This window comes from Neurospora crassa, linkage group III (assembly GCF_000182925.2).
Source record: "Neurospora crassa OR74A linkage group III, whole genome shotgun sequence".
NCBI lineage: Eukaryota > Fungi > Ascomycota > Sordariomycetes > Sordariales > Sordariaceae > Neurospora > Neurospora crassa.
The window spans coordinates 5,129,296-5,154,879 of NC_026503.1; the positions used below are offsets into that span (position 1 = coordinate 5,129,296).

At 53.0% G+C, this 25,584-nt stretch overlaps 8 protein-coding genes across 11 annotated transcripts; 2 read left to right on the plus strand and 6 right to left on the minus strand.

Moving 5' to 3' along the window:
- Positions 1–867: 867 nt before the first annotated feature.
- On the minus strand, positions 868–1,740 carry NCU08785 (fungal cellulose binding domain-containing protein; the record flags this gene model as incomplete). Its single annotated transcript, XM_951135.1, has 1 exon — positions 868–1,740. One exon carries the CDS (start codon positions 1,738–1,740, stop codon positions 868–870), a length of 873 nt encoding a protein of 290 aa, XP_956228.1.
- A 689-nt stretch (positions 1,741–2,429) lies between these two features.
- NCU08784 lies at positions 2,430–5,427 on the minus strand. Of its 2 annotated transcripts, XM_011395664.1 has the most exons (6): positions 5,274–5,427; positions 4,889–5,212; positions 4,782–4,816; positions 3,152–4,725; positions 2,826–3,063; positions 2,430–2,760 (listed from the first exon to the last, which is right to left on the minus strand). In XM_011395664.1, the coding sequence occupies exons 4-6, from the start codon at positions 3,773–3,775 to the stop codon at positions 2,567–2,569; spliced, it is 1,056 nt and encodes a 351-aa protein (XP_011393966.1). In that variant the 5' UTR covers positions 3,776–4,725; positions 4,782–4,816; positions 4,889–5,212; positions 5,274–5,427; the 3' UTR covers positions 2,430–2,566. The 2 variants fall into 2 exon arrangements, with proteins under 2 accessions (XP_011393966.1, XP_011393967.1); XM_011395665.1 differs by lacking the exons at positions 4,889–5,212; positions 5,274–5,427 and having other exon boundaries at positions 3,152–4,271; positions 4,392–4,725; positions 4,782–4,884.
- Positions 5,428–6,196: 769 nt separating this feature from the next.
- Positions 6,197–7,611, minus strand: NCU08783 (epoxide hydrolase; the record flags this gene model as incomplete). Its single annotated transcript, XM_951133.3, has 1 exon — positions 6,197–7,611. The coding sequence occupies one exon, from the start codon at positions 7,609–7,611 to the stop codon at positions 6,319–6,321; it is 1,293 nt and encodes a 430-aa protein (XP_956226.1). The 3' UTR covers positions 6,197–6,318.
- A 328-nt stretch (positions 7,612–7,939) lies between these two features.
- Positions 7,940–11,794, minus strand: NCU11288. 2 transcript variants are annotated; one of them, XM_011395701.1, is made up of 3 exons: positions 10,249–11,794; positions 9,410–10,176; positions 7,940–9,348 (listed from the first exon to the last, which is right to left on the minus strand). In XM_011395701.1, exons 1-2 carry the CDS (start codon positions 11,688–11,690, stop codon positions 10,077–10,079), a joined length of 1,542 nt encoding a protein of 513 aa, XP_011394003.1. In that variant the 5' UTR covers positions 11,691–11,794; the 3' UTR covers positions 7,940–9,348; positions 9,410–10,076. The 2 variants fall into 2 exon arrangements, with proteins under 2 accessions (XP_011394003.1, XP_011394002.1); XM_011395700.1 differs by having other exon boundaries at positions 7,940–10,176.
- A 354-nt stretch (positions 11,795–12,148) lies between these two features.
- Positions 12,149–13,398, minus strand: NCU11289 (aldo-keto reductase; the record flags this gene model as incomplete). Its single annotated transcript, XM_001728228.2, has 1 exon — positions 12,149–13,398. The coding sequence occupies exon 1, from the start codon at positions 13,250–13,252 to the stop codon at positions 12,149–12,151; it is 1,104 nt and encodes a 367-aa protein (XP_001728280.2). The 5' UTR covers positions 13,253–13,398.
- A 1,250-nt stretch (positions 13,399–14,648) lies between these two features.
- Positions 14,649–15,210, plus strand: NCU08781 (hypothetical protein; the record flags this gene model as incomplete). The annotated part of the gene is made up of 2 exons (XM_951131.1): positions 14,649–15,113; positions 15,169–15,210. The coding sequence occupies 2 exons, from the start codon at positions 14,649–14,651 to the stop codon at positions 15,208–15,210; spliced, it is 507 nt and encodes a 168-aa protein (XP_956224.1).
- Positions 15,211–16,437: 1,227 nt separating this feature from the next.
- Positions 16,438–17,318, plus strand: NCU08780 (hypothetical protein; the record flags this gene model as incomplete). The annotated part of the gene is made up of 2 exons (XM_951130.3): positions 16,438–16,637; positions 16,747–17,318. The coding sequence occupies 2 exons, from the start codon at positions 16,438–16,440 to the stop codon at positions 17,105–17,107; spliced, it is 561 nt and encodes a 186-aa protein (XP_956223.3). The 3' UTR covers positions 17,108–17,318.
- A 904-nt stretch (positions 17,319–18,222) lies between these two features.
- On the minus strand, positions 18,223–23,887 carry NCU08779. 2 transcript variants are annotated; one of them, XM_011395663.1, is made up of 4 exons: positions 21,264–23,887; positions 20,264–21,214; positions 19,763–20,156; positions 18,223–19,641 (listed from the first exon to the last, which is right to left on the minus strand). In XM_011395663.1, the coding sequence occupies exons 1-4, from the start codon at positions 22,335–22,337 to the stop codon at positions 19,631–19,633; spliced, it is 2,430 nt and encodes an 809-aa protein (XP_011393965.1). In that variant the 5' UTR covers positions 22,338–23,887; the 3' UTR covers positions 18,223–19,630. The 2 variants fall into 2 exon arrangements, with proteins under 2 accessions (XP_011393965.1, XP_011393964.1); XM_011395662.1 differs by having other exon boundaries at positions 18,223–20,156; positions 21,264–22,745.
- Between the last annotated feature and the right edge of the window lie 1,697 nt (positions 23,888–25,584).

Consider the following 25,584-nt stretch of genomic DNA (forward strand, 5'->3'; position numbering starts at 1 on the left):
CCTTCTTCTTCGCTTTTGTTCACTTTTGGCATACACCTTTTGTGTAGAAACAAGTGAACAGACATAACTTGATATGGTGGGTCCACACAACTTTTGCTACTTGTCTACGAAGCAACGAAGTCGGTCGGACTTTTCGCCTCTGCTTTCAACAATCCAATTGTTTACATGCCCCTTTTCCCTGCAGCTGTTCTCATATACCGTCAACTCCCACACACAGTCCTGCCATTCCCACTTCCTCTCTTTCCCTCCCCCCTAATTATTCACCTTACAAGTTATAAGTAATCGCTACGTTCGCAAAACACCTCGTATCCGTTGGCACGTCCACATGTTGATCCGACTAGGTACTCAATCCACACATTACCCAGGTATTCCAATTATCATCTGGATCGACCTCAGTGTACGCGTGTCCGCTGTGGACATGACTCTCGCAGGTAGGAACACATTGCGTTGGAGGGGCTGCCAGGGCGGCTTGTGTGTGTGTGAGGAGGATGGAAGTGAAAGCATTAAAGAGATTCATGGTTGACTTGTTTTTGAGAGTTGAGGCTGATTTGAGTTACGGGGCTTGATGATGTGGTGTACTGACGGCGTTGATATCTGCTTAATTTGTTCAACGTCACTCGTTCACTGTGAACGGACATTCCCCTCTCCCACTCATGCATCTTTCTCTGTCCAGATGAGGTCGATTCTCGAAGATTGTTTTCTTCCTAAAGCGGCGATTTACTATTTTCCATTGCGAAAAACAACTATTCTCCTTCCCAGGTAACTTTTCTCCTTCAGCCCTTCTCCATCACCAATCTACATCATCACCACCCCTTTGATCCTTCCACCTTCCCTTTCATACCTAACTCCTTCTTTCCCCACAAATTCCTAGTTGAACCTGCTAAAGAACTCCCAAGTGTTCCTCGGCGCAAACGGGTCGTTCTGTCCCGGATCCCTCTGACTCGGATTATGATCTCCGCCATGCACCACCCACACCACGTCCTTACCCTGTTGACATCCCTGATACTCAACCCTCGTAGACCGTCCCCCACTACCAGGCTGCACTTCCCCGTTTGCCGGCTGACACCCATTGTTCCTCACGAACCGATCTCTCAACTGTCTTCCCATCGCCACATTCAGCACGCCGTCGGACGTTCCGTGTTGCGCGTAGTACGCCACCGGATCATTCCCGCCCGCGCAGCCAGAAAGCTGCGCGCCAGAGATGACAGCGACGGCACGGACTTTGTTCGCCCGCGAGCACGCCAGGCTGAAACTCATGCCGCCGCCGTAGGAGAAGCCCGTGCTGAAGACGAGGTTGGTGTCGATGCACAGCCCGTCGCTCACGGTTTGCAGAATGTTGTCGAAAAAGGAGACGTCCTCCCCGTTCTGGTTCGCCCAGCCCGCGTTCAACCCGTCCGGAACCACGTAGATGGCACTCTTGCTCGTGTCGAGGGGCGGCAGGCCGTAGTAAGGCAGGACGCCGCCGCGGTTGGGGTCTTCGCCCTGAATGATCTTTTGCATGGAGCTGCCGAGGGGGTGCCAGAGGAAGATGAGGCGGTAGGGGTTGTTTTGGTTGTAGTTGTCCGGAAGCCGGACGGTGTAGCGACGCGATTTGCCGTTGATGTTGGTGGTGACGGTTTGGCCGTTGCGGAGGGTGGGACCTTTACCGCAGCCGGAGGAGGGGGCGGCGGCGGCGATGGCGGGGAGGGCAGAGAGGAGGAGAAGGAGAAAAGTGGTGAGGCGGGAGTGAAGGCCTGCCATTTTCGGAGGCTGGCTTGTTGAGGCTGAGAAAACGAGGTGGAATGAGTTGGATGGGTTGCTCTGGTTGGATGCATGGGGAGTGAGTGTTGAAGGAGTGGAGGGGGTTTTATACATCTTTGTTGTCGCCGTCAGTTCATGTTGACTTGACTTTGGTGGTTGAACTTGATCTCATTCACCAGCTTACATTCTCTTCCCATTCCTCAACCCAAGTCGTTCTCCTTTCACAGAAACAACTGCCGAATTCTTGTTCCTTCATTACGAAACAGCATTGACCGATCATCAAGCTTGGCGTCAAAGCGAGGCGTCAGGCGAACCTATAGGTTTTGATATTCGGAGGAAAAGTCATAGCCAAGGCCAATTCAAAGCATGGATGTGTCGACGGAGGTCACGGTGGTTGACATGCACATACCGGATCCGGTTCACGGAGTTGTCACCGTCGACCAAACGGTAAGTGCCAAGTCCTCGAAACCCGGCATGAGTGGTACCACAACCGGTAAAAGTGTTTACTGCAACCTTCCCCATGTTTTGAACATCTGTGATGATACTGTGAGGTTGAAACAAGATGCGCGCCAATAGGAATGGGGTTAGTACCCCGGGGCTAAGGTGTGATCCTGGGAGGTGTTGGAATCAGCTGCCTCTACGTGCGCCTTTCGGTCAACTTCCACGTGGACAAATGATGGAAAGGGTATCTATCGTGCAAAAGTTGTCTGACTCTTAGTTCGAGAGTCTTGCAGTGTACAATGGTGAGTGTTCCAAGGTGTGCCGAGGTCCTGATGCCCCTCGGTAACACTTCCATGGTTGCCCGGTCTACCTCCAGTCAACGCGATCATTGAATGACATGGAGCTTACTCCCAGCCAAACCACACACGCCAAACCTGAACAGTTCAGCATCCTCCTTGAATCGCTCCGCATATTTGGCCTTCAACTCTTCTACATCCCAGTTAGCCCAAACAAAGCGGCCATGGATGAATCTCGCCTCCTTGGTGGTTGCCCAGACAGCAAAGTCAGCTGGCAGCGAGACTGTATTTCACCTTTTGTCAGAAATCTTCTTTCAAAAAAGCATGCGATTGTTGGAAAAGACTTACTATCATCAAACGGTAGGACACTCTTTTCCACGCCGAGCCCCTGCCACAACTCCGAGTAGATTGTTCCCGGATGAATGCTCACCACCTGCATCTTCTCCGGGTCTGACCGTTGAGCAATGTACCTAAAGAAGAGGCCAGCAGTGGCCTTGGTGAAGCCGTACTCTGGGCTGGAGGAGAGAGCGGGCGAGTACTCGGGAAAGCTTATGTGGGCAGAGGCAGTGGAAATGTTGATGAGGAACTGTTCTCTGCGTCAGCCGTGCCATTCTTCTCATTCCTCCAACTCCAGCAATCATCATTCGCACAAACAAACAAACAAACAAACCGACCTTCTGCCTTTCCTTCCCCTGCTTCATAAAAAGCTCGGTATATCTCATCGGTCCCCTGAGGTTCGCTTCGAGTTTGGCCCAAATCTCAACTGTCGTCCTGCCCCCGTCCTCACACAGGCCCCCGGCCGCCATCTCCCCAACCGCATTCAAGATAAGCACATCCACCACCTCTCCTTCCTCTCCCAACTTTTTCCACAAGACGTCAATCTCCTCCATGTTCGCCGCATCGGACTTCTCGCTGACTACTTCCGTCTGCTTTCCGAGCTCCTTGGCGTGCTGGCGGAGAAGACCAACGGCTTCGTCGAGTCTTTCCTGCCTTCGACCCGTGATGATGACCTTGGAAGCGGAAGCAGTGACAAACGACTTGGCCATTGCGAAGCCGATGCCGGCCGTGGCGCCGGTGATGAGAACTGTCTTCCCGGCTTGGGAGAGAAGGGGGTTAAGGGCTGGGTTAATGGCCGGGTAGGAAGAGGTATGCATGGTGGGCACAATATCTGTGACGGAAGGGTCGAAAGTTGGGGTTACCCAGGGAAGGCCGAATATGGTGGGAATCTCCATATCGCTGGTGTTGGTGGTGGTGGTGATGGCATGGCTGCTGGAGCCGTTGGTGGTTGAGGAGGACATGATGACGGTGCTCTTTGTGGTGATGATACAACCTGGAAGTTGAACCAAGTGATGAGTTATGGTCTCCGAGAACTTTTGCTTTTATCCATCTGTCGTATCAATCCTCAGCTGCCGAACACCACGTCGTTGGATCCGGCCAACTCATCGCACTAAACTCCATCGTGACGCTTCCACACTGTGTCGTTGCAAGGCGCGCCAGACCCTTAGACCCATTTGCGTGGATCGTCGTTTCATTGCTGCGACGTGGATTGGGGTGCCCGCCGTCGTGGAACAGGGGGCAGGCGTCGTTGGCGTAGAGGTCGATGGAGCCCAGTCCGGAGCCAAGCCAGGGGTCCAGTTGTCTTGGGCTAGGTGGTCCGAGGTCGTTGTGTATCAAGAGCACGACGATGCCGGTTTCGCGGAGGAGGAGTTGGGTCGAAGTATGCTGCCGCAGTTGAGATAGGCGGGGAAGTTCATTGGTGTCATTGACTTCCGATTATACCTCTATGTTACATATCTGTTTTCGACTTGCACCAACACCACCGGTCCGCCGTTGGTGGTTTGAGAGTCAGCTAATCTTTTTCCTACTTTTCGCGCGTGTAGAGGTAGGATTCGATGGAACAGAGCCATTCCGTACCGTTTTCGCGGAGAGGGTCTTTGACCCGAAGGGTCCACTCCGGAAGTCCTCCGGCTGCTACCTCGGCGTTGATGTACGGATCCGGTCTTGCGGTAAGGTAGATGTCGGCTTCGGGTGCTGGGCGAAAAGAACTCGTCTAGGGCAAAAACTCCGTCAAGTAATCCCTAATATATATAAGAAAAACACGGCGTTGAAGCCCATGGCCTTGATCTTTGGAAGACGTCGAACCGTATTCCTGGACTGGGTAGAGGTAGCCGCCAGGGATGGAACTCGCCGCAAAAGAGGAAGATGCGTTCGTTTCGGATAATTGTAGGGAATATTTGTCCCATCGAACCTGTAGGGAGGTCAGATTTGGCTGGGGTTCCAGTTACTCATCTTGAGTTTACATACCGTGCACATCACCGATCGAAATTGTTGGTGTCATCCTGTCCATATGCTGGGCCGTCAATGCACAAATTTGGTAGAACCAAAGCAGCAACACAGCGTTGGATCCATACATGTATCGGGACCCTCATCGCGAAATGCAACTGCCGACCGGGTGGTCTCCGTTCGAGACGAGAACCGCGGGCCGGCGCCGTTCGGGTTGAAGGAACTATCCGCCGCTAGATTGGCCGAAACTCCACTTGGTTTTAGTGTAGTGTACTTCGGAGCGGGACGACGACGGGAGGGGAACAGAATTGGGCGGCGATGTTCAAATTGCTTGGCTTTTTTCGGCTTTGCTCTTGGCTCTCCGGTGTTTGTTCGGGATTCCCATTTCTGGTCGAACATCAGTGGACATTTGAGTGAAAAGAATCCATGGTGATATCGATCAGATATCCTCTCTGCATCCGAGTCAAAATGACAATTCCACCTCGCATCCGGTGATCGTCATGTTTCTCGTACCATATTTCCCCGAGCCATTTCCATGTCTTTGGTGGTGACCGTCCCCGCCTGAATGATAACACGCAGGCAGTCTTCACCTCCACCACTCCCCGATTTGTAGGTAGCCGCGATACTTTCCTCGGAATACGTCATTATAAGTTCATTTTTCCAAAGATAACAGTCGGTGTGTTTGGTTCTGTTTCCATTTCCTTTCGAGTAGACGAGGATCAAAATCGGGTCGGTTGATTTCAAGCATGGAATAAAACATGATAAACATGCGATGATGAGCATGGATGTCGGAAAGTTCAGGAACTTATCCCAAACAATACTCGATGCTGCCCCCCGCACGATTGATTGATTGATTGCCGTGGGTTGCCCGCATGAGAATGGTCGCTTAGTATGTTCTGCACAGGAGCATCCAATCCGGGCCAATGCGATTGCTTAATTCAGCGGTGTTGCGGATGTTCGCTTCGTCGAGCCGGTGTACCTTCCTGCCCTGGATACCCAAGGTAGGATGTTGACATGTGATTGAGGGTGCTGCTGGAAGGAATTCCTACGGTGTTCGTCCACAGAGTTGCAGTGGACACATGCAGCGTGAAAGGTAGTAGCAATGGGGGGTGGTAGCACTGGGCGGGTACACTGTAGAGAATGCGAGAGGAATGTGTGAATGGGGGTGCATGAGAGGACGAACTGGTGCATGGGCTCAACGACAATGAAGATGGCGGTGACCTTTACCTACCTATGATCATGAAATTCATGTTGATGTTGATGTTGTGGGCAGTGAGGTGGAAGAAAAGGGGAAACAACAACAAAGTACCTCAAAAGGACAGCATCCAATTCTCTCACGAACCCGGCTGTTGGAAATACCACTAGCATTGCTGCAGTGCCGACAAAAACACACAGAAAAAAGCAAGAAAGCAGCAACAAAAACATGGGAATAATGACTGGTATATCCAAACACAACAGTAGTCTAAAACTAGTAGTAAAACCCATCCATCTCCTTCGTGTACAACATTGCTACAGGTAAATAGGTAATTATTTGATTCCATCCCATCTTTCATCTTTCTCAAGCACTCTTCCCACCCTTAGCCAAGCCGACCTTGGGCGCGATAAACCTCACAAACTCCTCAATATCATCCAAAAAGTTCTCGGGCTCCTGCAGCGCCGCAAAGTGTCCACCCACCTCATGCTCCTTGTAATACGCCAACCGGTCCCCAAACAACTTCTTCCCCCACGTCCTCGGCAGGGTACCAATCTCGACCGGGAACGCCGAGTACCCAAACGGCTTTTGCACGCTCAAGCTCTCCTGCACGACGGCCGTCGCCCCAATGGCCGGCACGAGACTGCGGTAGCTCCACATGGTTCTCGGGAAGCACCCACTGAACCAGTAGAGCGATACGCCATCGAGGATCGTGTCCAGCGACAGCGGGCGGGAGCCGCCGTGTTTTCTGTTGTCAGACCACTCGATGAACTTCTCGCCCATCCACGCGAGCATGGCGACGGGGTTGGTGCTGAGCGTCAAGGCAATGGTGGACGGCCGCGTGCCGTGCTCATAGGCGTATGCCGACCCTTGCTTGATCCACGCATTGGTGCCCGTCAGGAGCTTCTCCTCGCGCTCAGTCAGGGGCTCTTGCTGACACGCGGCGAACTGGTCCGGGGTGAACATGAACATGTTGAGGTGCGAAGTCTTGCAGGCGTCGTGGTTGTTGGCCATGGCGCGGGCGAGGGCGTACCCGACATCGCCGCCCTGGGCGACGTAGCCGGTGCTGCCGAAGCCGAGGGACAGCATGAGCTCGTTCATGGCTTCCGCCGCAAACTCCATGTTCAACTCTTGGAGGGCCGAGTCGTTGGGACGAGAGGAGAAGCCGTAATCGGGGATGGAAGGGACGATGACGTGGTAGGGGAGCGTTTCGGGAGTGTACCGCGAGCGGAGGATGTCCAGCATCGGGACGAACTCCAAGAAGGAGCCTGGCCAGCCGTGCATGAAGATGATGGGAATGGCATCCTTGCGGAGGGAGAAGAGGGCGGCAAAGTGTAGGTCAAATGTCTGGCCGGAGGTAGGGCCGACGACGGTTTGCTTATACTGGGGGAAGGAGTTGATGAAGGTTTCCTGGGCCCGCCAGTCATACGTGTTGAGCCAGTAGTCCCGGGCCTGGATCAGCCAGTCGCGTGTGATGCCAAATTTGCCCGTGGCAGCGTTGGCGTGCTGGTTGTAGAACTGCTCTGGGGGAATGATGGCTTGCTGGATGAGGGACCGGAACTGGGCGAGGTCGGACTCGGCAACGTTGATACGGAAAGGGGTTGGTTGCACCTTGACGCCCGCGGGCAGGGTGGAAAACGTGGGTGAGACAGAGCCCATTGTGGGTGTTTGTGGATGCTTGGTTACCCAAAATGGAAAAAAGTAAACAAAGGCCTGGTGTTGTGTGATTTGTTCACACTGACTGATGTAATAATGACGAGCACGCCACACACGGATGGAAGACTGGGATAATCCAGGGACAAGAGACAAACAAAAAAGCAAAAAAGAAAGTGTCTGATGGCGTTTATATCGAGTTTCTGAGAAGGCCCTTTGGTGGTGGAGATGGGTAATGACTAGTTTCCTTTGTGGATAAACGTCTCTAATAGTGTAATGGATACTGGGAGCTATGAATCCCCTCACTGGCTCACTCAACGGGTGGAAGGGGTGGGTTTGACGTCCGACTTATACACTATTCGAGTTTAACGCCATCGCCCGAAAGGTCCATGAAGGGGGGTTCCATTCTCGGAGAGTAGGTAATCTCTTGTTCATCATTATCACTTTTGAGTCCTTTTCAGGAGGCGTGCCGAGCGTATCTGCCAGCCGCCGTCCATGGTCAGCATGAGGGAGAAGGTTCTCTTGGGGGTCTGGTTGTATGCCGAACCATACCCCCCGACTTGGGCGATTTTCATGACCCTTCTTGACCACCCGAACCGAACAAGACGCATGGTCCAAAGGTGTAGGGGTGGAGATATGCGTAGTGGGCACTTGACAATGAACGACCCATTTTTTCTTGTCATTCCCCACGTTTGCCAACATAAACTCGCATTGGTTAGATTAGGTTGCTTGGGCCAGTTTCCCTTTTTGGTGGGTGTCACCGGCGACGACTCCGGCCACCACAAAAGATAGTGTGGTGTGGTGTAGAGCCTGGATACCTCGGCCACTTGGTTTCTGCGGTCGGCAGCCTTTCCATCCTTTCCTCCACTTGGCCATCTGCCCCTAGGGAGGGAGGAGGTACCCTACCCGAACCGACCCGACCCGTTGTAGACTTGTGTACCACAGGACATAGTCTAGGTACTAAGACAGGTCCACAGGGATCTCGCAAGCCTCTATCCAAACATTTCGAAGAGTCATGGAGACCCTGGATACTTTAACCGAACGGCTGCGAACTGGTCACTCGTGGGTAGTCAGGGATTGGGCCAAGATCCAGACAAATCCAACATGAATTTTGGGACCTTTTTGGGTGTTGCAAAAGACTGGACCGGCGTCAGCTCCGACGAGGAAACACGCCTTCGGAAGCAACAGACATTGGGTAATTGATGGGTGTAAGCACCAAGTCGTCAAAAAGGCGGTCGATGAAAAAGGCTGCCACCTTGAGACGACGGCGCGAACGCGAGGCAGGCGAGATCATCGATCCCCCACAAGCGCAATACGGCCGCAGTATGTCCACACATGTTGATACCATCCAGGGGACCACGATAGACGGCATGACGTGTCACTGGAGCTGTGATTGAGAGGGACTCGAACCGCACCCTGGGTTTGGAAAACAAGAGTTGCCAATGATACACCAAGGATCCGTTGGCAAGTGGGTCAATCCCGACAAAAGGATCATGTCGGTTCCGTCGTGATGGAACTTCGCGTGCAAAGCACGAGGTGGTTGATTAGGTACCTCTACCATAGGTGCCAAGTTCGCAGCTCGCTTGCAGCGGTTGGCTTGGGGACGCCGTTCCTGCTGCTGTATGTATGTACTCCTGTGTGTTGTACCTCGGGGAGCATCATGCACCGAAGCTTTCACGTCGAAGATCTTCATGACGGACTGCTCGTGAACGCATCATGACGATTGGCCTAAACCGACCGGCACTTCCACCGGACCAACTATCAGCAAGCGTTTAGGAGCCAATGAGTGCCGCGAATTGATTACCGTTCCATTCTAGTGAAAAACGGGTGCACACTACTTTCCTTTGCGTCTCTTGTGTGTTGAGGAGGCGAAGAAATGCGCATTCCCGTCGATACTATCGCAAACTCGGCTGTCATGCCATCCTTGACATGGGCGAAGATGAACATGCGCCAATATCACGGAACCTTGTTTCCGCATATCAGTGTCAGCCCATTTTGACTTCAGTTGCGGTCAGGCAGACAGTAGTACGGCAGCGACCCAACACCGCTTCCATACGAGCGCGCCCATATTCCGTACCCATTCCGCCCCTGAGCCTGAGCCCTTTAGGTCGTCCCTATCGCGTTGCATCGGGAAGCGGTGTTGAGCGGGGGAATACTACAGAAGACGTGGTGGAGAAGGGCAACTGCAGTTACAAGCAGGTTTCGGTTGCGAGACCGATAGTCCCCAGATCTACAGTCAGCTTCGGCAAATGAACAAGGAAGACCTCGATCTTCATCTGCCGGTGCAGCTAGGCGATGGCAAGCTCGCAAGGTCATCCTGGTGGCGGCGCAGGCTCCGTGATCAACACCCTGGATCTACATCGTACTTGTTCAGCCCGTCGACAATGGAGACCGGTGAACAGTCGAACGGCGCATGTATTGGGTATATGATAGGTTGTAAATAGCACGTATTCTCCATGTCCAGCCTTGTCTCAGCTCTGCTGAATGATCTTCTCCATCTCCTCGGGGTCCTTGGGTGCTGTCGTGAGGTTGTACGTGCCGTCCTTGGTGATGACCAGGTTGTCCTCGATTCTGCATAACAACGACAAAATTAGCATTCGCCCTTTCCATACCATACACGCGAACAAATCACAGTCGACATACCTCACACCACCAACATCCCAGTACTTCTCCAGCACATCAGCATTGATGTACTTGCTGTGCTTTGGGTCCTTCAAGAACGGCTCAATGATAAAGTTGCAGAAATAGATACCGGGCTCCACGGTGATCACGCTGCCAGCTGGGAGACGACCGCGGACGCGGAGGTAGCGGAACATGGTGTCCTTGTCGGCATAGTTGGGGTTGCCGCCGGTATCGTGGGTGTCCATGCCCAGGTAGTGACCCAGACCGTGAGGGAAGAAAGCAACGCTCGTCCTGCTCTCGAGAATCTCATCCTTGTCGCCCTGGAGAATGCCGATCTGGAGAAGGCCGTCGATGGCAATCTTGTGCGCAAGGAGGTGAACGTCATCCCAGAGCACACCCTCCTTCAGCGCAGCGATGCACTCGTTTTGCATCTTGAGCACAATATCGTAAATCTCCCTGCTCTCCTTGGTGAACTTGCCATTAATGGGGAAAGTGCGGGTAATGTCCGAGGCATAGCAGTCCCACTCGCCTCCCGCATCCAGCAGAAGATTGAGCTTGCCAGCCATGTCGGCGTTGTTGGGGACGTAATGCAGCGTGGCAGCCGCGCGACCGCTGGCCACGATACTGTGGTAGGCCTGGTTGCGGGCGCCCTTGGCGATGCAGTGCCCCAGGAAAACAGCCTCCAACTCGCGCTCATTCTGGACGTGCTTGACCTTTTGCATGACCATCTTGTGTCCGTCAGAGCTGATCTCGTTGGCCTTGGCCATGATGGCCAGCTCGTACTCGTCCTTGACAACGCGCGTGACTTCGATGGCTTCCTTGAGGATGGAGAAGTTCTTGTTGTCGAATTCGAGGAAGGTGACCTTGTCCGAGACCTGGTTCGCGAGGGCGAAGACGGAAGAGCCCTTGGGCTTGCTGCTGCCGACGTGGGCGAGAGTGGCGTTGACATCGCTGGTGTACTTGACGTCGTCAACGTCCCAGCGCTGCTTGGCCTCATCGACAGAAACCGGCAGGCCGGACCAGATGACCGAGTCGGGGTCGATGGGCGGGATGAAGAGCGTGGACTTGTCGGCATCCAGGTCGTACATGTAGTGGCAGTCGGCGAGCGGGCAACCGGTCAGGTAGTAGAAGTAGCGGCGCTGGCGGAAGGGCTCGGCCTCATCGTTGTCCTCGAGCAGCTTGGTGGCGCGGCCTTCGAGGTAGAGGACGCCGGAAGCGCCGGGCATCTTGTTGCGGATGTAGTCGGCCACGCGTTGAGCATGTCGCTTGGCCGGGTATTTGCCCTTGAGGGTGGTTTCAAAGTCCATTCTGGCGGCGGTGGTGGTCATGGTTCGATACCGGTGATGATGATGATGTGAGAACCTCGCGATGGCGGCGGCGGTGGTGGTGGTGGTGGTGGTGGTGGTGGTGATGATGGTAGGGAACTTGAAGATGGTGTTGAGGGAAGAAAAGAGGTTTCGCATGGAGAACCAGTTATTACACCACAGACAAGGAGAATTGTCTGATCCTGGCCAATGTTACTGTAATCCTGTTGAAAGGCGCCTTGCTTCGGGATATTGAAGATTCGAAGGTGCTTCCTTCCCGGCGACGAGGGCGGGGCAACGACACTGCAGGGGCAGCTCCCGGCCCCGGCCCCGCCCAGGTCTTTGGCGGGGTCGTTATCAGGGCTTATCGTCAAGCTAACCCACAATTGGCAAGTCGTGGATTAACCCCACATCTGTCACGGCATGCAGCGGCACGGAACGGCATCTCGGCACCAACGGCTTCAATCTGCTCGGCTCAATTTCTCTCCAGCAACCGAATTCGTGAAACGAAACAAAACAAAACAAAACAAAAACACCCGACAACAGCATTCACAATTTGGGTATCCAGCCATTTGTACGCCTCCTTCAACACATCAACGACATCGACACAAGAACATCTACCCCTGCTGCCAAAGAACAGTCTTGGTCCCCTCCACACTCACCCGGTCCAGCTCAATAATCTCTTGCTCGGTCAACCTCCAACCCAGCGCATCAATCGCCTGCCTCGCCTGCTCCGGGTTGCGAATACCAACAAGAGGCAATGCCCCCTTGCTAATGTTATAGTTCAGCGCCACGCTGGCCATGGCTTTGCCCCTGGCCTTGGCGATCTTCTCCAACACAGCCAGCGTCTCCTTGATTTCCTCCATCGGATAGCTCGAGAACCTGTACGTCTTGGGCGGCGGGTGCTCGACCGTGTACTTGCCCGTCAGCCTGCCTTGGGCCAGAGACGAGTACGACTGGAAGACCATGCCGTTGTCGAGACACATCTTGATCTCACCGTGGATCTCGGGGTACCTGCGCAAGATGCTGTACTCGACCTGGTTCGTCGCCAGCGGGATGCCGTGCTCGGCCAGCGCCGCCTTCATCTCGAGCACCTTGTCGTTGCCGTAGTTGGCCACGCCCACGGCCTTGGCCAGCCCCTCGTTGACGCACTTGGCCAGTCCTTCGGCCACCGTCTTGACGCTCTGCGGGTGCGTCGGGCCGTGCACGAGATAGATGTCGACGTACTCGAGCCCCAACCGCTCCAGGCTGGACTTGAGCGTCTTGTACGGCGCGTCGCTGGCGTGCACATAGTTCTTGGCGTCCAGCGCCGTCCCGAGCCATTTGGTCTGGATCACATAACTATCCCGAGGCAGACCCTTGACCAGCTTGCCCACGAGCCTCTCGGACTCGCCGCTGCCGTACGCCTGGGCCGTGTCGATAAAGTTGATGCCGGCGTCGTAGAGCTGGCGCCAGGCAGCCTCGATCGCTGGAAACTCTTCCTCCTTGTAGTGCCAGGTGCTCTTGTCGCCCCATGGCCAGGCCCCAATGCAGATGTGGGATGCCTCGACTTTGCCATTTTTGGCCGGAAAGACTACGCGGTCTTTGGCCGTGGGGCAGTAGCTGGGAGGCATGATGTTCTTGCCGTCGAATTCGCGAGGGGCACGGTTGGGCTTGCTGGAGTGGATGCCCGAGGTTGCCGACATGCCTAGCGAGAGGCCGGTCTGGAGAACTTTTTCCATGGTGGCAGTGTCGTTGTGATGTTGTGGTGATACGGTTAGAGGTATTCGTTCTGCTGAGTGTTGACAAAGGTACGTGATGCCTCTCACGGGGGAGTTGGGATGTTCTTATACCACTGATGTCTCCGAGCTCGGACAGACTATGACGACTCAGACTTGACTTTCCCTTGTGATCGTTCTCCCTTATTCATGGACATCCCGACACTTGGATTCTGAGCTTTGACCCCATCATGCCTTTCGGTTTTTCCCATTTTGGCATCTCTGGTGTTGGCTAGTTACCTTCAACCACCAAACTCACAAGCTCACAAGCTCGGGGTTGTGATGTCATCGCGGAGTTATATCTCCACCATGGCCGGCAAACAGATGAGTTTATCATCAACTGTATTCTGCCCCACCGAGACGCTTTGACGGAAGTTGAGACGCTTTGACCGAACAGCTTCATCGGCTTTGGATCCGGACCCCCGAATTCGAAGACGCTCTTCAACATCGTGGATCAACTGTTTGTCAGGACTCGGACAAAAGACTTATCGAACACTGGGAGTGGCCGCAGCTGCAATCAGGTGCTACCAGGTGCGAAGTGGTTATCAGACTATTTTGATGTTTCTTTTGGTGCTTTAGTCTATCGATCATAAACTCCTTCTTTCATGTCCTTTCCCCGTCATCTCTAGCAACGCCATCCATCTGTCTGCCATCCGTATATTCAACGAATGCCGTGACAACCGCAATAGTAGCGCCCCCGCCCCTTGTGACTATAGACCAGGCGGAGAAGGTGAAACGTGACGGTGCTGGTCTCCAAGGCGTTAGGGATCCTCGGTCATGCACTTCAGAGTCGGCTGTAGTATGAGCAGCTTGTACATGCGGTGGGAGTGGGTGAGGGAAAGGGGATTTTCGGGCGGTGTTTTCTCTGAAAAACCAAGGTCCAAAGGGAGTGTCAAAGTGTTTTCCTGAAGAATATGGTTGGTTCTTTCTGTTGAAGTAAGGGATATTGGTTGTTGGGGAAAGGTAGAACTTTGCGATTCTGATTCCGGACCCGACCCAGCTTGGGTTCCAAGGCTACCTACCTACCTTCTATTCCATGTCTGCAAACGCTTTCCTCCTGCATGTACCATGGCTTCAGTAGTGTCTGACTTCCATGACCAACGAGCTTTGTTTGAAAGTCCAATACTACCTTTTTTCCCACCTCGGTCACTAGGACACTCACCCCCTCGTGAATCACGACGCATCATTCTTCAACGCTTGTAGGTACACCGGCGTGCCAATCTCTTCCGATTTACCTTCCTGGTCGATTTCTGATTGCGAGACTTTGCTCTAGACACCATCCTCACCACAGGAGCATCCAAGATGCCTGCCTCTGAGCAAGCTACTTTGGTCAACGCATCTTTTCGGGGTCTCCCAAAACATGATGATTTCGGGACAGGGGTTCTTCGAACTTGAAGCTTGCAGCTCAACGACCGAAGCCGTGAGAAAGCGCATGGCCGTCACTGCTGCCTTTGCTTTTGACCACCCCGGCCCAGATGTTGACCCTACTTACAACGACAGACAATATTATAAGATCGAGATCATGTGGACAATCAACCAGGGTATCAATCGCCTAAACGGCCAACAACTTTCCACGGACGACATTTCCATGGACGACATAGACGGAGAGCATCCCGTTTGGTACCCGGAGGCCATGACTAAACTGTTCCAAATCCTCGAAGACAGATTCCGCCTGTTATTTGCCGAGGGTGAAGCCCTGAAGCCCTCGAGGCATTACTCCCCAATCCCTGGCTTAACTGGCCAGACTGTTGTCCGCCCTTTTTCTGGATGGAATTCCCGCCCTTTCCCTGCTAGACACCCGACCCTCTGCTTTGCGTTCCATAACGTCTGTTCTTCCATACATACAAGACGAACGCTAACCTATTGCCGCCCTGGTACAGACTTTCTCTATCACATCTTCTTCAGCAAAGCTGTTGAACTAAGTGAGAGTCAGCTAATGGCATGGAAGCGTGAGGTGCACGATGGTCAATAAACACTTGAGGAGGGATGGAACCAGACATCAAGGAAGCAGGTAAATGGTTTGGTCAGATCATGGGAGGAATGTGATGACGCAAAAGTGAGGACATGGTCAGGATACAAGTTCAGAACGGCGTTATCACCCCTACAAGGGCTCAGGAAAAAAGTTTAGAGACCATTCCAAAAAAAAAAAAAAAAAAAAAAAAAAAAAAAAAAAAAAAAAAAACCCAAGAAAAGGTTGTGGAGATATCCATAACGAAGCCACCATTCGGGACTTATAGCGGAAAAGCAAGTGATGTCTTCCATATATGTACCTGAGTAGAGGTACTTTGGTAACTGAACTTATCCATTGAAAAACAGCAACCACTCTACCCTCAACTTGGGGCTGGTAACCTCCAACCGTCTGAGTCCAGGCCAGACGTTCCAGCCGATCCAGCCGTTCCCGCTCTCGGCCGCATCATCCCGCCATCATCACACCAGCTCCCGATCCTGTGCAACACCAAGACGAGAAGAAGTACCGGGCGCTCGAGAACCTGGAGACGAGCTAGATCATGTTGACTGATCCCCCACAACCCGGTTCTTTGCTTCAAGCATGAACTCTCCAAACTCCCCATCAGGTGATGGCTGTGAGATAAAGGGGACAGGTTGACACAAGGTCTAACGGTGTAATGGGAGATTTGATTGAGTTGTTAGGATTATTAATCGTTACCTGCCCGTGTACGAGTTGCAACACAAACTACCTCCATGGATACCTGAAGATATCTCGTATCGATTATTGAGGCTCAATAGCTTCACATACCAGAACTTTGTGTACTACAGATACGTCTACCGATGATTCATGCCTTGTGAGTGGATTGAGTTCGTGCAATGGACGGAGTTTGCGTCAGTTGAGAACCTTCGGGCCGAGCAGTGGAAACATGAAGCTCTTTCCTGCTATATGATTCAACTTGAGCTCACCATCTTAGGTTTCACAACCCATCTTCAACCTTCTTCCCTTCCTTCCCTTCCTTCCTTCTTTCCCTCTTTCCTCCCTTCCTTTCCACTTCCTGTCTTTACCTTCCAATCCTACCAGTACACTATCCGAACGAGCGAATCTTCAAAGAGTCAGATCTTCATCACGTCATTCTCAACTGAACAGCTTTAGTCTACGATCAAAATCATCATCTTCCACAACCTGTGACAGCAAAGTGACAATGAGACACGAAGCTCTCTTCTCCCTTCTGTGGGCCATTATCTCGGCAGCCCTCACCTCGACAGCTCCTTCCCACTTTGGTCTCGATAGTGACAACAACATCGCTCTTGCGAAAAGAACCACTTCAAAATTCGACGCTCGCGAAGCCGCAAACGACTTCAACTGCGTGACATGGACCGACAGCCACGGAGATCTGAAATGGTACGTTACAGTTACCCCTCCGAACTGAACTCTCCCTTCAGTTTCCACCGACCCCTACCCGTTTCGTTGTACCACCAGATCAGCCAAGTAACCCGTCCCTCCCTCACAGCAACGAATTCTCCATCATCCTCGGCCACCCCAACCTCGCCCAAATCATCACCAAAAACTACCTCTACATCTACATGCTCAACGTGACCAACGACTTTCTTTACACCCCCGTCGTCAACGCCACCGACATCCTGGAAATCAAGTCGGCGCTGAACTGCTACGGCGATCAATGGAAGTCCTTTTACTCAGTGCTGCCCTGGACGATCGACATGCATGGCGGGAACGCGTGCAACGAGAACGCGTATAATGGCCCGTATGATAACACGTGGATCAACTACGCGGGACAGCACTTGAATGTGCCGGATGATGGGAGGTGTCGGTGGATGGACAGGGTGGGGTTTAGGTGTGTTGTTGGTAGGTAGGTAGGTAGGTAAGGTAGGTAGGTAGGGAGGTCCGGTGGATGAGTACATGTATGTACATGGCTGGAGCGGAGGACCGGAGGGAAAGAAGAAGGGAGGAAAGAAAACAGGACTTGATAATGGGAAACAAAGGAATAAATATCGGAAAGAGGAAAATATCTAGATTTTGAGCAATTGAAAACAACTGGGTCTCACTGGGACCGTTCGTTAGGTAGAGGTATGTTCGCTAGTGTACCTAGGTACTTCTCCTCTACAGAGACTGAACAAAGTGAAAAGCAAGAAGCTGTGAGGGGAAAAAAAAAGAAGAAAAAAAGAACTCGGGGGCACTACTACGGGGAACAACGAACCTTCTGAGCCGTGAAGGACATACAGCTGAAGAGGGTTCAAGAAAGGAAACAGAAATGACAGGTACGGTACCTACTTACTATTATACAATGCACGGCAGGCATAAGAACTTGAAAGTTTTCCAATTGCCCTCTCAGGCGTCCTTCTTCTCCGCTCTTTCCAAAGTACAAGCAGCCAACAGACCCCTCGCAGATCTAGGTACCTAAGATTTTCTCTACCTACATGTACATGTACGTTTGCTTCAAACAGGGTCAGATTGTATGGGACAAGTTGCCGCCTTTTGGTATTTGTGCATAGAGGTAACCAAGACTGAGCAACGACTGTAGGTGTTTTCTTGGACGTCATCGTCTCGGGGTTCATCGTAAGACTTCCACTTCCATTGGATGCACAATGGCGAACTGTTAATTGACAACTACATGTAACTTCCCAATCTCAGAGTCAATACCTAGACATGAGGATACCTAGACATGAGGGAAACACTTGAATGGGCGTTGACGCCACCTGAGGCTTTCAGGTCGTAGCAGGACTGTAAACTATAAAACAAGAGCATGCTTATCAGGTCACCACCACCACCACCACCACCACCACCACCACCAACAACAACAACAACAACAACAACAACAACAACAACAACAACAACAACAACAACAACAACAACAACAACAACAACAACAACAACAACAACAACAACAACAACAACAACAACAACAACAACAACAACAACAACAACAACAACAACAACAACAACAACAACAACAACAACAACATTAACATAACATCTCATGTCAGCTTGTCATTGTAGGTAGGTACTCAAGTGCGCATGTATGTTCGTGATGTATGTGTGCAATTCATCAAATTTATCAATCATACCCGTTTTTTTCCTGACCCCTAACCTAACCATTGCAACCTTCGCGAGCCAGCCAGCCAAGCCATAATGAACATACTAGTAAAAAAGAAAAAAAAAACTGCCAATCAAGTCCCCCCCGCCGACCTGCTCAAAACTCGCCATGACTAGTCCACCCCAAGAGAGACTCTGCTCTATTCCCAGTCTCTGTTATCTGACATTATGCTCCCTTTTCAAGTCCGGTGTCCAGTCCAGTCGTGCACAATCCTTCTTAGTCACTCACGTCTCTCCTAAGCCTACTGTCTCTTATATGTATGTGTGCACTTTGTCGATGTCATGTCGTGTAGCATAAGCTCAACCAAAACTGCAAGCTACCCACAATGTAGCAAAAGTCTCGCGCCCAGGATAGGGTTCGACCGAGCGGACTGATGCCATGTGAAGTAACTGTTGATGCAATACTTTGGGACCTTTGCTGTTGGACGACCGGCTGACTACCCAACTGAGTACGCACAACTGCGGCAAGTACATTAAACCCTAACCGAGTACTAATAACAGCCACTCGGTGACAGAATCCATGAAAGACCATTCAGATAACCTTTTCATCCATCATCTTGCTCCCTGACTTCCAGAAGGAGGAGAGCTCGACAACCGAGTCGGGCAGCCTGAAAGGACTGCCACGACGAACTGGGAAAGGAGACCCAGTGACAAATTGGTTTCTTGAAAAGCGCATGATGGTTCCATCGGCTATCACAAAGAGTGTGCGAGGGCCGGGTTGATGTGCTTGCCGAAGTGTGTGAAAGAGAAGAGGTGATGAGGCTGTGCAGTGAGGTGATGTCGGAAAGAATGAAGCGCTCCCTGGCTCTCCTTGACCCGAAAAGAGTCGCCAATGTTGACTTTCAGCGAATGCGAGGTTTGCAGGCCAGCTAACCCCCCATAAAGAAACAAACGCGACCACCAAAAACTCTCCAATCCAGGAAAACCAGAAAACCTGTCCGTGCCGGTAATCCGCCAGTTTCCCTTAATCGTACACCGAAGTTTGAAGTCGTGATCATCATGCTGTTGAAAGGAGAAGTAGGAAAAAGAAACCACCCAAACGCCAAACTAGTGGATGCTTCAAAGCCAGAGAAAGCAAATGCCGAAAAGAAAAACAAGAACAATGAGTAGGAGACGAGGAAAAAAAACAGCAGGTTTATGTCGAGGCCGGTGATGGTATGTCGAGAATGTGTTGTCATCCCACAGGTTACATGTGTGGAATTCATATACAGAAACAGGCCGCCTTGTTGTTGGGATCCATGGAATGGCGATAGACCCCCGCAAACAAGCAGATGAAATGATGATCATTTACCCCCTAATAGCTGTCGCAGCATGAGCTTCCGCGCCACCATAGTTAAAGTTGTTTGAGTAGAACGGGAAACGATCGGCATAAGACATGGTGCTGTGGTGATATGGGTACTCGTTCGACGACGTACCAGTAGAGTGCGATCCGTAGCTGGGTCCGGTTCCGTAGCCAGATCCAAAGCTGTTAGTGCCAGGGCCAGTGCGTGGCCCAGTGCTTGAGGGGTTACCCGGGTTTTGCGGAGACGGGAAGCCCAACTTGAGGGGGCTTTCGGCTGGAGAGCCCCCAACAAAGCTCATGAAACCTCCATGGGAGAAATAAGGGTTGGGATCCCTCGGATGCAGCGAGTGATGCTGAGCCGTAGATCCCATACCGTAAAAGTTATTGTGGACGGGGCTTCCCTCGTAGCTCGAGTTGCTGCTGCTGCTGTTGCTGGCAAGCTGGGGAAGGTCACTGGCACTATCGAAGCGACTGTTGCGCAAGCTGCCATCCTTGATCTGAGGACTGGACTGCTTGGTGGATCCAAACTGTTGCAATAAAGATATTTTGTTAATGACCGTTACCGTGAATTGTGCGAGGCCTTGAGGCTTGTCAAATGCTATCAACCAGATACCCAGGGCGAAGGACAACTTACGAAGCAGTACTTGTTAACAAGCTCCTCATACGAGGACGAAGCAATGCTGCCAGTGGTGGACACGCCAGGAATGTTGAGAGAAGAAGGCTTTGCTGAGGTGGTAGCGGGAGCAGCGGTAGAAGGTGCAGGAGCAGGTGCAGGAGCCTTCTTAGGGGCAGCAGCAGGGGCAGGGGCAGAGAGAGCAGGAGCGGGAGCAGAAGCAACAGGAGTAGTCAGAGTAGGGTGACCCCTGCGCTGGATAGACGAGTTCGCAGCAGCAGGCTTCCTGGAGGACTTCATGTAAAGACCACCGTCATCCTTCTTGGGCAGGTTGTCCTTGGCGGTCTGGATGGCCGTGGCCAGCGAGGCACCAAAGTCGTAGCGGTTAGCAAAGGCCTGGCCGCTAGGGGCAGACAGACGGCTCGGCAGGTTATCGCTGGGAATGCTGGTGGTGCTCTTAACACCACGCAGGCGAAGGCCAGCGGGAAGAGCGTCATCATCATAGTCATCAAGGGAGCTATCAAAGCTGAGCTTGCTCCTGCTACCAAAGTCATCGGCACCGATGGGGGCGAACTTGGGCTTTGGTGCCGCAGACGAGTGGTTGGAGCGACGGTTACTCTTGGGCAGGCCGTTCACGGTACGAGAAGCAGCGCCGATAACACCCTTCTTGCCGTTGGTCGGGAGAGCCTTCTTGCGGAAGTCAATCTGGAAGTTCATGCCGTTGTTGTTGTCCCAGAACTCCTGGCCGTTGACGTTGTACCGGATGCAGAAGTAGAGCGTCTTGGACTCGAGGTTGGCCATGTCGGAGAGCTTGATGGTGAAGTTGAAGCGATCCTGCCCGAGAGGCGACTCCGAGGGCACGATCTGGCTCATGTACTCGGCCGAGACCTCAGAGGTGGTCTTCCAGTAGTCCAAGGTGAACCGGCAAGTAACGCTCTTGTGGAAGGCCAGGTTGACCACCGCGACCGACCCCTATCAGGCACTTTTGGTCGCTAGATAGCCAAACACGTTCCAGACGTACAGGCTGCGCCTTGCGAAGTGGTGTATCGGCGGGGAAGTTGGACAGGACGAGCTCCCACTCAAAGGGAGGCTGACGCGCTTGTGACTGGTCGTTCGCATTCCCGTTCCCATTAAAAGGGTACTCGGTGTCGCTATCATAGCTATCGACCGGCGATGAGCCAGCACTAACGGCCAACGGGCGGTCGACCTGCAAGAAATGGCGAACATGTTCGAGATGCGAGTCAAAGTGGACAGCCTTGAAGGTGGGTGTGCCAGGCATACTGGAGGGCCGTCGGCGAGAGGGAGGTCGCAGAGCAGGCCGCACGAGCTCGCCCGACTTCTTGCGCACCATGGGGGGCTTTCTTTGCCGCTCTTCGTCCGTGTCCTCGTCCGATCCTGTCAGCGAGGTTTCCATAGACTTGTTCAGCACAATGTTGGACTCGGTGGCGGATCGGTTGTGGGAGAAGCGGCGGTTGGTGACTCCGTTGGCGGCGTCCTGCTTCTGCTGCATGTCGGCAATGGCCTTGGCCTGGGACGGCAGTACTAGCAGGTCGCCGGCATCGGGCCTTGTCTTTTCCTTCATTTCAGCGATGATGGGTTCGGGGATGTCGGTGCGGTTGTTGGGCGAGCACGAGCGGTGAACGGGGATCTGGCTGATGGCGTCCTTGAGCTCCTTGAGGTTCTCGATGGTCCTGCCACGCTGCGTGTCCTCCTTCTTCATCTCCAGCTGACCCTCGTCTTCACTAGCCGAGTCGGGAGGGGAGATGACGGCACCGGCGGGCATGCCCTGTCGTTCGCCCGTTATTGGTGGGGGGGACTGGCGCACGATGCTGTTGAGGGCCATGACCTTGAGATCCTCCACGGTCGCCGACGGGGACAGCTCGTTATGCTGTGCGGGTGCCGGGGCCGAGGGGGTTCGTCGGTGCTTCATAAGATACGACGCCGATCGGGGGAGTGCGGGCTTGGTGGATGATGTTGGCGAGGTGGGGCCGCCATTGTGTTGTTGTTGTTGGTGGATCGAAGATCTCCGGCTCTGGCTTGGTGAGGAGGGTGCCGACGAGGCCGGAGACCTGTGCGAGGGTGGTGTGTAAGGCATTCTCTCCCGCGATTTGTGTGTGGTCGTGGGGAGGAGTACCGGGGATGTCGTCGTCGTCGAGCGAGTTCGATGGCGACGAGGAGAGGAAGCGAGTGTTGCCGGCGGTGATAAAGATACGTAGAGTGGAGCGAGAGAAGACGAGGTAGTCGGAGTGTCGGGCCTAATACATGGAGGAATGTACTAAAGCGTCGGAGCGGGAGGCGGCCTCGACGGGTTTGGTGGCGTGGGAGAGGGGGTTGTTTCTTTGTCGACGGCGGTCGGTGTCAAAGAACCAAGGTCCCAAGGGTTCCACTTCTAGAATCGAAGAGGAACTGGATTTGGTAGCTGCAGTTGCCGAAAGAGGTGAATGGTTAGCGGTTGCCCGATTGCTCGTCTTTTGTTTTTGTCTATTGAAGGGAAATCTAAAAGGTATTATGGTCGCGCTGTATATGCAATTAAAAATTGGAAAAAAAGAAGAAAGGGACGAAGGATGCGGAGAAGAAGGAAAGGGTTGTGGAGAGGATGATTTGGGAATGACGGGATTCAAAGGCAGATATCATCAGTTCAGGGCAGCCACCCACCCATGATGGATCGATGGAATGGAGTTCCGGACTTGGGGGGAGGGGGGTGGTATGGGTATGGGTGCACTTGCTGAACTGAATGCAAGTGAACCAGGTGGAATGAATGAAATGAATGCACACACACTGCTAAAGTGCTGAGTGCTGAGTGCTGAGTGCTGTCACCACCACTAGTGTCGCTGTCTGACTGAGACGCCGCGCTAGCGATTGATTGACTGACTGACTGCGTGGATTGGGCTGGGCGAAAAAACTGGAATGGCGAAAACCAAAAAAAAGGCCGGGCGGGCTCTTCCCGCTCAATTGCCCCTGGTCAGGCCTGCCTGACTGAGTGATTGATTCATCGGTCTCGGAACTGCCCAGGACCTGACTCCAGTCCCAAGCAAGCTACCTACGATCCGAAGCAGGGCAAGGCAGAGCAGCCCGAACGCTACTACTGTAAACTGCAGGGGGTGGTGGGGAATGGGAATGGGACTGGAGTGGGAATTGATAGGGTAGGTAGAGAGAGGTACGTAAGGTGTAGTGGATCGTGTGTCGGGGGAGAAGGACCCGACCACCTCACCAACCAGTGAGCCCAGGGCACCACGGACCACAGCTACTACTAAGTAAGTGGAAGCCCGGGCAAACAGGGCTGCTGGGCGTTGCTGCGACGGGACTGCTGCTGGGCTGTGACACCGCTGGGCTGCCCGTGACACAATCAATGTCGCGACAAGAGGGACGGTGGTACGGTGGTGGCCGGGCGTGGGCGGGAAGAGATAACGGAGTGGAGCCGTGCTGTCTCTGGGTGGTGGTGCAGTGGCAAAAAAAAGAATCCGTCCGATGTCAGAAGGATCACTTCTTCCATGTCTTGGCGGAGTGAGATAGGCGAGCGGCGGAGGCGTGGGTGTGTTGTGCTGTGGTGGTTGGCTGCTTCTGTTTTTCTGTTCCATAGTATCCAGGCAGGGCAGGCAGGGCAGGGCAGGGCAGGGCAGGCAGTACCTCTATGATGGATGGATCGTATTTTGGGGGGGGGGGGGGGGGGGGGTGACTGGACTGAAGAGTGTCGGGTGCAATTAGGTGGTCCATGCATTCCACTTTGGGGCAGCGGTGCAGTAAAATGTCGCCCTGGACGCAGTGGTGCCAGTGGTGCCGTCGGGTGCAAGTGCAGTGGCAGAGCAGGCTAAGCGATTGGTTGGTGTAGAAGGGGAACCACCATGGAAAGCTTGTTCCTGATTTGCTGAACTGAAAGAAGCCCAGGCCCGCCTACTTGTGTTTTTTTCTCTCCTCCGTTCCATGTTCCATTCATTCAGTTCGTTCTGCGAAGAGAGATGTGCCCACTTACTTGAGAGGTTAGCCGCACGGCTTGGCGGTAAAGCCGTCCGTCGTATTGATAGAGGACCGGTTTGAGGATGATCAAAGAGGACAAGAATGCAAAAAAAGTGACAAACACAAAACCACGGCAATATTCCAGCAACGAGGTTTGTGATTGACTTTTTTTTTGCAAAAAAAAGTGTCTCTTTTTTCTCTTCTTCAGAATCGCACTCGGTTCTACCAGAGAGTCGAATGTCGTCGTATGTCAGTCGATCGATGGAGGCGAGGCTCGTCAGTGTCGATCGGAACCGGCGGACAAAGGAGGATGAGGATGATGTGAAGTCGTGGGACGGGAGACTAGTCCAGGGACCCAAGATGGTAGGCGGTGAAGAGATCGGTGTCCTGTCGAGAAGGGGGGGTCGCGAAGGGGGGGGGTGTATGTCGACTTCGATATCGCTTATTCGACCTTCTTCGTTGTTTCTCACTTATCGCTCCTTTTCCAAGCTCTTGCTGTCTGCTTTTCCCCAAACAACAACAATGCAATGATCCAGTGTGTTTTTTTTTGCTCTTTTTTTTTTTCCAAGTGCCTTCGAGTGAAATGCTGATGATGCCGATGAGGAGAGAGTCGATGGAATGTCGAAAGGGGGGGTATCCCAAATGTATCGTTCGCCAATGGCCAAGCTCGGGGACGGGAGGAGGAGGAATGGATAGGGGGAGGGAAGGAACCAGATATAAATCAATGGTCCTGCTATCAAAGTGAACAAGAAGAAGAAAAAAAAAAGTAAACACAACAGAGGTGTTGGTTTACAAGACAAAAGAGAGGAAGAGCGGGAGGCACTTTGGTGCTAGAGGAAGCGGAGCGGCTGCTGGTTTTGAATCATGGGCCCCCGTCACTTTTTCGAACCGGCAAGCGAGCGAGTCCCCGTCCAGGTCCATGTCCGTTCCTCACTCCAAGGAATGCGACTTTTCGTCTGTGTGTGTGCCGTTCCTTGGGAGGAGGAGAACGGTTGACGACGGGACCGGGACCAGGACCAGGACCAGGGGCCAGGACGGACAGGGGGAGGGAACGGGGGAGGGGGTGAGTTCTCAGTGAGGAGGGCGTGTGTCTTGATTCTCGACAATGGCCTGTCTCTGCTTCAATCTCCCCATGTCCCTGTACAGTCAGACACTGTCTTGGTCTGGACGGTGTACAGCAACAAACCGCACTGCAGTGCACTTCGTATGCTACTACCTTAGCTCCGTCTTCTCTCCAGATCCATCCAGTGGGAGTTGATGTCGGTACCTCCAAAGTGCATTGCATCTCTTGTCATTTCCGCCTTGAATGTGTTGTTGTTGTTGCTGTTGCTGTCTGCTGTGCTTCCTCCCGATGGGCAGCAACGCTCTGCTCAGACTCACTTGTTCAT

Coding starts and splice junctions, on each gene's coding strand:
- NCU08784 (XM_011395664.1), bottom strand. CDS start 3,775: ATGTCCTCCTCAACCACCAACGGCTCCAGCAGCCATGCCATCACCACC. Junction 3,064..3,151: donor AGGGGAAGGAAAGGCAGAAG/GTCGGTTTGTTT, acceptor CGCAGAGAACAG/TTCCTCATCAACATTTCCAC. Junction 2,761..2,825: donor TGTCCTACCGTTTGATGATA/GTAAGTCTTTTC, acceptor GGTGAAATACAG/TCTCGCTGCCAGCTGACTTT.
- NCU11288 (XM_011395701.1), bottom strand. CDS start 11,690: ATGCGAAACCTCTTTTCTTCCCTCAACACCATCTTCAAGTTCCCTACC. Junction 10,177..10,248: donor TGGGATGTTGGTGGTGTGAG/GTATGTCGACTG, acceptor GTTGTTATGCAG/AATCGAGGACAACCTGGTCA.
- NCU08779 (XM_011395662.1), bottom strand. CDS start 22,337: ATGCCTTACACACCACCCTCGCACAGGTCTCCGGCCTCGTCGGCACCC. Junction 21,215..21,263: donor CACTTCGCAAGGCGCAGCCT/GTACGTCTGGAA, acceptor AGTGCCTGATAG/GGGTCGGTCGCGGTGGTCAA. Junction 20,157..20,263: donor TTGTTAACAAGTACTGCTTC/GTAAGTTGTCCT, acceptor TTATTGCAACAG/TTTGGATCCACCAAGCAGTC.